The 10361-nt window shown below is 48.2% G+C and overlaps 1 protein-coding gene across 1 annotated transcript in view; it reads left to right on the plus strand.

The window, feature by feature from the left end:
- LPCAT2 (lysophosphatidylcholine acyltransferase 2) overlaps positions 1-10361 on the plus strand; it is a 71896-nt gene that overhangs the window by 26464 nt on the left and 35071 nt on the right. The window contains exons 9-10 of the mRNA XM_062176257.1: positions 6345-6427; positions 10020-10145. Of these exons, the coding sequence (XP_062032241.1) occupies positions 6345-6427; positions 10020-10145 (209 nt within the window). The remainder of the gene's footprint in view (positions 1-6344; positions 6428-10019; positions 10146-10361) is intronic.

A 10361-nucleotide genomic window follows, 5' to 3' on the forward strand; every position in this document is an offset into this window, starting at 1 on the left:
AATATTAAGTAAACCTAATTCAAGATGTATTATTCAAGAATATAGTATTAGTTTTTCAGTTTTTGAAATAGACTGAATTATTAAAGGGCCCTGTTAGGCCCTCCTGCTCCTGTGAGTCACAGGACACTCCAGCACGTTGGCTGCTGTGCCCTTGACTTTCACAATCCCCTCCCCTCCCGTCACGCACAGCGACTCCCAGACTCTTTGATTAGCAAGAGCTTAGGTATCTAAAATGTAATGAATAGCATATTCACACGCATTTCCTCACCTCTTTCCCCATCCCACTCTGATTCCCCGAAGCAAAGACTTCTTTTTGGAAAGGTTATTATGTTCTTGACTCTTGGGTCTGAAAAATGCAGTCCGCTCCAAACCGCGTGCCCTGCGTAACTGCTCCCCCCACCCCAGCATCCGGGAGCAGTGATGCAAGCGTGCATCTGCAGAGCGGGTCTCCCAAGTCACTCTTACGTCCTCAAGTGATGTTAGTGCCTGAAGGATCTTGACCAATGGCTGCTTTACAAACGCACCTGGACAGCATATGGCCCAGGGCGCCGGGAATAAGCTCGCTTGCCTAGGAAACACTGCAAAATAGGACGTAAATTAGTAATCTGCTAGTTTATCTCATGAGAGGGAACATGTGGTAAGTCAGACTATTTAGCACTGTGTGGGCAGCAGCTAGTTTATGAATGAAAACTGGCTGTGTAGTCAGTGTCTTTCTCCCTAGGCTGTGCATCATCTCAGTTTGCATTCAAAGCAAGTTGACTTTAGAAGCCACTCAGTACACCATTTGTACAGAAGCACACTCCATCTTTAGGGATATAGACAGGTTTTGCTTTAGGAAAATTCTTTTAAGAAGCTTATGGTGAGATGCTCGTGGCTAGCATTAGACCTAACATACTCCATGGCGGACAGTTCATTATCTTAAGTCTTAGAAAGGGTTTTTTTTCCTTTTAAAAAGATTTTCTGATTTAGGAAAGTACTGTAATTAATAATGAATGTTATATCAGTACCTATTAACATATATATATCACTTTTAAAAATCTTCAGACATCTAATTACTTGGAAGGATCACATACCTTTGTATAGTTTATTTAAATATCCAGATACACTAAAATTATTTCTAATTGTGAATTGAAAATGAAAACCTCCAATGTACAAATACATCATACCTTTTCACACACATGTGCACACCACACATATGCTTTATAAACAAAGGTAATTTCTTCTAGGCATAGGTAGAATTCTGGTATTTGTAAGTGCTGGCAGAGAAGTGGGGTGTTTAGAAAAAGAGTGCCATCTGAGGGCAGTGCTCTGGTACAGTCGGTTAGGCTGCCTCTGCCGTGCTGGCATCCCATGTGGGCACCTGTTCAAGTCGCAGCTGCTCCACTTCTGATCCAGCTGCCTGCTAATGTGCCTGGGAAAGAAGTGGAAGATGGCCTAAGTGCTTGAGTCCCTGCACGCACATGGGAGACTTGGATGAAGTTCCAGGCTCCTGGCTTCCGCTTGGCCCGGCCCTGGCCTTTGCAGCCATTTGGGGAGTGAACCAGCAGATGGAAGATCCATCAATCTCCCTCCCTCCCTCACCCCCTGTAACTGTGCCATTCAAGTAGATTAATAATAATGAAGAAGAGCATTAGCTGGAGTTTTGGTTTCAGTTCTGTCTCTACCTACCTTGATGTGCTTGAGAAAATGACTTCACTCTTTCTAAGCCTACGTTCTCCCCGGCGAAACGGGCATCCGGGTGCCTTCTGGAACGTGGTACATGTTCGGTGTGTACTGCCTTCCCCATCTAGATGTTTCTGTTTTGGGTAGGAAGCAGCAAGCATCAGTCATAAATATCTCCTTTATTTGCACTTTATCTCTGTGAACAGAGAACCACGGGAAGAACTCGAACTGCACAGTTGTTGGATTGACCTTTTGAAACCCTTTTCTGTTACGAAGGAGAAAGAGACGATTGCAGAGCCATCGCTCATCGGTCCTCTCTGGCTCAGCATCACTTATTTTGTAGAAAGGAATGTACTTGATGTGGTCAAGGAGCAATGACTAAGCCAGCGGCTGGTACTGAGCGTTTATGGAAAGTTCTAGTTCTGGTTAGTGGTGGCCTTAAATCATAGGCTGAGGACTTTTGACTTTTTCTTGTGACCTTTAAGGCCAAGAGGAGATGGAACCAAAGAGAGAAATATGTCTGTTAGTCCAGTCCTCATCTGGGGATGGGATGGTGCAGAGGAAAACACGGTAGAGGAATAGAGTGTTCGGCGGAGAAGGGTTGGCTCTGGGGAGCCAGTCTCCCATGCAGTGAGAAGGAGCCGGTGCAGGCTGTCTTCTTCCTGCTGTTGGGAGTGAGCCAGCGGTGTGTGGGCAAGGTGGAATTGCAACTTGAACAGCATGGAGTCTACCTGGCATCCCTCAGCGGTCTCCAGCAGGAGCGGGAAGGCGGGGTCAGGAGAGGTGACCGAGCGCTTGTGATTGGCACTGTTTATGGGGTGGTAGCAATGACAGCAGGGCTGCTCCGGGAGTCCTAGGTAGGTCGGCAGGCGCTTGTTGCAGGAGGGGAATGGATCAAGAGGGGACAGCAGGTCCTCAGGTGGCCCTGGGCTGTGAGAGCCCACGCAGGCCAAGTTAGGGGCCCGTGAAGGCACTGTGACGGGAACCTGACTCCCAGGAGATCAACGCCAGGTGTGTGTTTCCATGACTGCAGTAGAGCCGAGGCCCAAGTCTGTGGCCAGGTGAAGGGGCCGTGAAGTCAGAGTGAGGCTGGGGGACAGCGAGAGCAGAGGGAGGCAGAAGAGAGCACGTGGGACCCCGAGGGCCCTGGCTGCTTACGTGTGTGTCAGAGGCGAGTACGGAGGCGGGCAGCCAGGTTCCCAAGGGTGATCTTTGTTTCCAAGTTCAGGGTCTGTCGCCGTGAGCCTTTACTGGCTTTGTACACAATGGAAATGGGATGTGGAGGGCCCAGTTCATCCTAGAGGAGGTAACTTTATTTTTGTAATTAGAATTTCCATTGATTTCTAAGGAGACTTGGGACTGCCAAGGCCTAGGCGTGTCAGATCTAACCTGCTAATTATTTTGTATTCTCAGTGGAATTTTTTCCCTTGTGAATACAATGCCATGCCAATATGAGTTACTGGAAGTCATTTTATGAAAAATAGTCCACGCACGAATAGAAACCAAACCCACAGTTCACTGTGTTATGTTTGGGTAACCGTGTGGCAGCAATTTCTTTTCCAGGGTTTTCAGAATGGGCTTTTCTGAAAAAAAACACATCCAGTACGTTATAAGTGGACACTTGTTTAAAAAATACAGAATTCTGTGGCAATTTAAAACTTTAATTGCTTATGCTATTTTATGAAAATTGATTTTAATTTAGTTTTCTTCTTTGGACTTCTTATTAAGCAAATATAGGAAATGTTACTAGGTGAGGATAGAGGTTAACTTAAATACTTATGTACAGAGGTGGTTTATGGTTCTGGATCTGTAAGTGGCGTGGCGACCCCTGGTGGTGGCTTAGTTTATTTCTCCATCTTAAAGAGTAGCTGGATGCTGGAGAACTACACCTAGAATTCCAATGGGAAAGGACCTTGGAGACCACCAAGTTCAGGTTTTTCGGTGGGCAGGAGAGGGAACTGAGCCCATAGAAGCTAAACGACTTTTCCAAAGCTAAACGACTTTTCCAGAGTCACGCCAGAGCCAAGGCAGCGGCCCAAGCCTGGTGCTTTCCCTGCAGTGTGCCCTTGTCCCCTTGCAGAGGGAGTTAATAAACGATCAGTGTGGCAGTTAAGTGACAGCACATTAGTCCCTCATTTCTACACACTTATGCTACACACGCGGCTCATGTCACCACCTTCCTCCCCTTCCTCGCTCCCTCATTCTGGGTCTTCAAGGAGCCTCCGGGCTTTCTGTGTGCTTTTAGCCGCTTCCTCTTCGTGTGTCCCCTCCCCACCCAGGCATGGGCATTTGGCCCAGTGTGAAGACCCTGGCATCCCACGTTGCGGTGCCCGGATGCCCAGCTCTGGCTCCTGCCACTGCAGGCCCTGGGAGGCCACAGGTGATCACTCGTGGGTTCCTGCCACCCACGTGGGAGACAGGATTTGATTTTCCGGATCCTGGCTCTGGCCCCAGGCTCAGCCCCCACTGTTCTGATATTTGGGTAGTGACTGGGAGCCCTCTCTTTCTGTTTCTCAAATAAATAAAATTTAAAAAAGAAAAAAATACTTAGACCTGGACCTGCCACTCCCTTACCTAAACTTCATCTCTGAATCACCAAGGCCCACGGGCATCCTAGCAGGATTTGAAAACAGGTCCCTTCGAAAAAATGGGGCTTCGGTTAAGCACATCTTTCTTTGTCATTCAGATTGAGGCCCTACCACTGGTGTGTTGGCTGTGGCTATATTGTTATTGTTTAACCTCTGCAAGCCACCTTCTTTATCAGATGGATAAAGTAGACCTTGCCACAAGGAATTGTTGACAGAGTTAAAGGTGCAAAGCCCAAGTACCCAGCACACAGTAGGTGCTTAATGAATGGTCTTACTGGTGGATTTCGCTCACTGTACCATGAACGTCTGCCCCCTTGCATGGGGAGCTCCCTGGGAGCAGGAGTCTCATTGCCGGGTTTCAGGGCTTAGTGCAGTGCCCAGTGCAGAAGAGATGCCTCAGCGGTATTTGACAAACAGATCTGAGCCATGGGCCTTTGAGCAAGTCTCTCATCTTTGTGAATTCCAATTCCTTTCAACAAAAATAGAGGAAGAATTAACACAATGAAATACTACATATATAGCACCCAGCATGGTACCTGGGCCATAGTTGTAATCCAACAAACAGAAGCTGTTGGTGGGGCCGGTGCTGTGGCATAGCCAGTACAGCCGTTCCTTGCAGTGCCGGCATCCCACATGGGCGCTGGTTCAAGTCCTGGCTGCTCCATTTCTGATCCAGCTCTCTGCTATGGCCTGGGAAAGTAGTAGAAAATGGCCCAAGCGCTTGGGCCCCTGCACCCGCAGGGGAGACCCGGCAAAGCTCCTGGCTCCTGGCTCCATATTGGATCAGCCTAGCTCCAGCCATTGCAGCCATTTGGCGAGTGAACCATCTGATGGAAGACCTCTCTCTCTCACTGCCTCCGTAACTTTGCCTTTCAAATAAATGAAATAGATCTTTAAAAAAAAAAAAAAGAAGAAGAAGAAGAAGAAGAAGTTGGGAACAAGTGATGGCTCAAGTATTGGATTCCGTGCCCCCTAGGTGGAAGACCTGTGTGGAGTTCCTGGCTCCTGGCTTTTGCCTGGCCCAGCCCCAGCAGGCATTTGGGGAACAAACGAGTGGATGGGAGATCTCTCTCTCTTTTTCTCTCTCTCTCTCTCTCTCTCTGCCTTTCAAATAAACTAAGTAGTTCAAAAAATGTGGATCTTATTTAGACAGGAGGAAGGTCCTTTTTTTTTTTTTTTGGACAGGCAGAGTTAGACAGTAAGAAAGTGAGACAAAGAGAAAGGTCTTCCTTCCATTGGTTCACCCTCCAGATGGCTGCTACGGCTGGAACTATGTCGATCTGAAGCCAGGAGCCAGGTGCTTCCTCCTGGTCTCCCATGCGGGTACAGGGGCCCAAGCACTTGGGCCATCTTCCACTGCCCTCCCGGGCCACAGCAGAGAGCTGGACTGGAAGAGGAGCTATCAGGACTAGAACCAGCACCCATATGGGATGCTGGCACCACAGGCGGAGGATTAACCAAGTGAGCCACAGCGCTGGCTCCAGGAAAGTCCTATTAACATGGTAGATGCTCAAAAAATATTTAATGACTTTAACATAGCAGCAAAACCTTTTTAGTGTAAGAAAACTATAATGACAAGGATGGTACAAATGAAGTATCACAGACTTTCAAGTGGAGAAAGAAGTAAAATTAAAACGATAAAGTTTTTTTTAAAACAGAAGAAATGACAAAATACAAAATTTGATCAACTAATACAAATACGGTTGCTACATGGATATAAAGGAGAGAGGAAAAGGATAAGAGGGGCATGTTCATGTGAATGGGTGGGAAGTGCAGCTCCGAGAAGGAGGTCTTAGCTCCAGCTTTGCAGCTTCCGGAACTCCAGACCTTGGCCCCTTTCGCCCCGACAACAGGCAGGGAAGCAGGCGGCCCGAGCCCTCCTTTGGCGCTGAGGAGCCCGTTCAGTGAGGCCAAGGGATGCAGACCCAGGAGCCCTGAGTCCAAGTCCCTGTGCCTTGCGTCACATGTGCAGCCTGAGCTCTGGAAAGGTAGGGGGCGGGGCCTGTTGCTGGCGAGCTCGTCGTACATGGATTTTCCTTGCTTCTACCGTCTGAGGCCCAAGAGTTGTGATGCCGAGGTCTGTTTGTCTTCCAGTTCTTGCCTGTGCAAGTCCCAAGCGATGAAGAAAAAGGTGATCCTGTGCTTTTTGCCAGTAGAGTCCGGAACTTAATGGCTGAGTAAGTGTCCGCATACAATTATAACCCAGTAAATAGTATGAAAATGGTGGGCAGACATCACTTAACATAGTTTCAAGGCTTTCTGGTTCCCCCAAGGGGCGTCAGTAAGTAAAATGATGCACCAGGGACACGATCAGTACATCTAGAAATAGTTCCCCCGCTGGCTGCCCCAAAGATGGAGGAGGCTCCTTGGCTGACCAGAAGAGATCAGTCAGTGCCTTCTGCAAGGTGGGCTCTCCAAGCTGACCCCTCACCGTGAGACGGCCTGGTGGTGGTCTCGGGGGTCCGGCTCTGGCCCACCTGTAGTCTCCATATAGGAGACTCCATATAGGATAGTCTTCTCTCCAGGGCTGGGAAGGGAACAAGATCCACAGAGACACGGAAAAGTTACTCCTAGAAGGGATGGCTGTAAGTTTAAGTTTTAGAAAGTGCGAAACCTAAGGTCAATCATTTCCTGCATATAGGGCATTTTAGCTGGCACCTCTTCCGACTAGCTGAATCACCTGGTCTTGCCACGGGGGAATGTGTTATACTGTACCTCCCTCTACCCGGGCAACCCCAGAGCACCGCCGGTGTGCACACACTCCATGGGCTGCAGTGCCCACAGTCACCCCTAGGAGCCGGTTTGGAGCTAACAGGGCATCAGCAATGCTTATTCTCTTAGAACGGATCCAGTAGGAACTCTGAATTGGCCTTCAGACTGACTCTGGCTTTATGGCCAGATTTATTTACAAATGCTTCTTCCGACATGTATCTTAACATTCTTAGCAGAATCAGTTTATTTAAAAAAAAAAAAAATTAGGCCGGCGCTGTGGCTCAATAGGCTAATCCTATGCCTGCGGCACTGGCACTCCAGGTTCTAGTCCCAGTCGGGGTGCTGGATTCTGTCCCGGTTGCTCCTCTTCCTGTCCAGCTCTCTGCTCTGGCCCGGGAGTGGAGTGGAGGATGGCCCAAGTCCTTGGGCCCTGCACCTGCATGGGAGACCAGGAGAAGCACCTGGCTCCTGGCTTTGGATCAGTGCAGTGCGCCGGCCGCAGTGGCCACTGGGGGTGAACCAATGGAAAAAAAGGAAGACCTTCCTCTCTGTCTCTCACTGTCCACTCTGCCTGTCAAAAAAATAAAAATAAAAAAATAAATAAAAGAAAAAAATATTTAGGGGCCGGTGCCGTGGCTCACTTGGTTAATCCTCTACCTGTGGCACCAGCATCCCATATGGGTGCCAGGTTCTAGTCCCGGCTGCTCCTCTTCCAGTCCAGCTCTCTTCTCTGCTGTGGCCTGGGAAAGCAGTGGAGAATGGCCCAAGTCCTTGGGCACCTGCACCCACATGGGAGACCAGGAGGAAGTACCTGATTCCTGGCTTCGGATTGGCGTAGTTCCGGCCGTAGCGGCCATTTAGGGGGTGAACCCATGGAAGGAAGACCTTTCCCTCTGTCTCTCTCACTGTCTGTAACTCTACCTGTCAAATAAATAAATAAAATCTTTAAAAACAATATTTAAATGTTCAGCAAAAAGAGTCTTTTACCGAGTGTAACCAGGTGTGCTTGTTAATCTAGTTTCTAGATCAGCTCCAAAATTTGCCTTTATACTATTTTTTCTTTCTTATGTTTTCATAACAGTTCAGGCCCAAAAGTTAGGCACTGAGAGAATTTATGTCAGCTAACTTGGCTTCCTAAAAACAAAATTTGCATATGTAGATGCCTAAAGACCTTGCATAAAGAGAAAGAGAGACTTGATTAGCTGTCCCCTCCTAGGTTCCTTCTCCTCACATGTGATGTGGGGACCAACCTCATTACCTTGCCCTTGTTGTGGTTTTGATTATTTTTTAACATTTATTTATTCATTTGAAAGGCAGAGCTACACAGAGGGGGACAGAGAGAGAGAGAGAGAGAAGGAGGGGGGAGCTGGGCCGATCCGAAGCCTGGAGCCTGGAGCTCCCTCCAGATCCCCTACGTGGGTGCAGGGGATTTCCTACTGCTTTCCCAGGCCGTAGCTGAGAGCTGGATCAGGAGTGGAGCAGCTGGGACTCGAACCGGCGCCCATATAGGATGCTGGTACTGCAGGCAGTGGCTTTACCTGCTACGCCACAGCACCGGCTCCTGAGGTTTCGATTATTATGAGATTCAAGGAGGATACTACATGATCGAAGCCTTTAAAAGTGCTGAAGAGTGAGATAGATGTAAGGTGGTGGTGGTTACAAAGTGCTGTGCTAGGCCCTTTGCCTGTGTCACCTAAAATTATCCTCACAGCAGCTCTGTGAGTCAGGAGACAGACCCAGGAAAGTTAAGTAGTTTGCCCCAAATTGTTGTAGCTTCTGATGGGCTGGGTCTCAACCCTGCATGTCCTGTTACCCAAGCCAGACTCTGGGCTATTATGCTGTCCTCCTTATCAGTGTGATTTCCTGAGTATATTCTTACACCAAAATATTTAATCAAACACAGCCTATGGGGTGGGGCCACGGTTAGGGTGCTGGTGTCCCGTACAGTGTGCTGGATTTCAGTCCCTCTCCACTCCCGATTCCTGCTTCCTGCTAGTGCACACCCTGGCAGAGAGCAGGTGCTGACAAGGAGTTTGGTCTCTGCTGTGCACGTAGGACACCTGGCTTCTGTCTTGGGTCAGGCCCAGCCCGGCGTGTTGCACATACTTCGGGAGTGGATCAGCACAGAAGAGCTGTCTGTCTGTCTCTTTCTCTGTGCTTCTCAAATAAATAAATAGCTCTTTAAAATTAATTAATTAAAAATAGCCTAGAAAAAATGTTTTAGGTAGAACTCAGCATTTTATTTTGAATGCATTATTCAAAATCAAATACTCCTAGCAATACTTCAACAAAATCAAATACAGTTGAAGTCATAATTTTATGATTTCCACTAAACATTTGTGCATAAAATCTTAGTGAAGAGGAATTGTTCAGGAATTTATTTCATGCACTCCACAAGCTTTGCCTCTGCTTTTTCAATTCTTATTCATATATATTTTTTTCCAAATCTAGTTCCCCGTCTTTCTGTCTCTGAGCAGTAGTGAGGTAGGCAGTCGGAGTTCCAGTGGTCCTTTGAGGAAGAAATATCAGCTTATTATCAATTTGCTTTGACATTTTTAGAAAATTGTGTGTAGCAAGAAAGTGAGTGTTAGTTGTAACAGCTGGAGAAACACAATAGCTAGCGGTTTGGATAGACTGCTCACTTGAGATGCCATCGTATCTGTCCAGAGGTCCCCCTGCCGTCCTTACAGTGACCCCGGGAAGGAGAGTTATTCCTATGTACAGACCAGAAAGGGAGGCCATAGCTAAGTGCTGGCAGCCCCACATCTGGTAAAAGGCAGCGGGACTTGAGCCTGAGGGTTCTGTTTACTTCCCACTCGTCTAGTTAAAGCTGTCAGCTGAGCAGGTAGATGTGTAAAGATGGAGAGGACGGAACTGAGCCTAGTGAGTTCGCGAAGGAGCTGACCGGGCTCTAGCTAGAAAAGCCACAGCTACTGGTCTAAAATGTCCTTAGCGCTCTTGCACTTACTGTTATTTGTTGGGCACTTCAGGCCTCCTGGGAGAAAAATCATTGCTTTATGAACCCTCGCGTTTCGCTGTGCTCCTCCCTGTTTTCAGAGCACTGGGGATACCGGTCACAGACCACACCTACGAAGACTGCAGGCTGATGATTTCGGCCGGACAGCTGACGCTGCCCATGGAAGCCGGGCTGGTGGAATTCACGAAAATTAGTCGGAAACTGAAGTGAGTGTGTGTGGAAGTCACTGGGCTTTCCAAGGGATCCTCTGTGTTTCTGCTCTCTCACTTTGTCCGTGCTCAGCTCTAGAGCCCACATCAGGAAAGCCAGGGATGCGACCTGGTCTTCGATGTTATCCACCCAATTCTGTGTTTTCAGCAGCAGTTAACTCAGACACAGGGGCGTGGGTCACGGAAGGAGAGCCAGGCCCCACCGATCCGAAC

The sequence above is a fragment of the Lepus europaeus genome, chromosome 19 (assembly GCF_033115175.1).
Source record: "Lepus europaeus isolate LE1 chromosome 19, mLepTim1.pri, whole genome shotgun sequence".
NCBI lineage: Eukaryota > Metazoa > Chordata > Mammalia > Lagomorpha > Leporidae > Lepus > Lepus europaeus.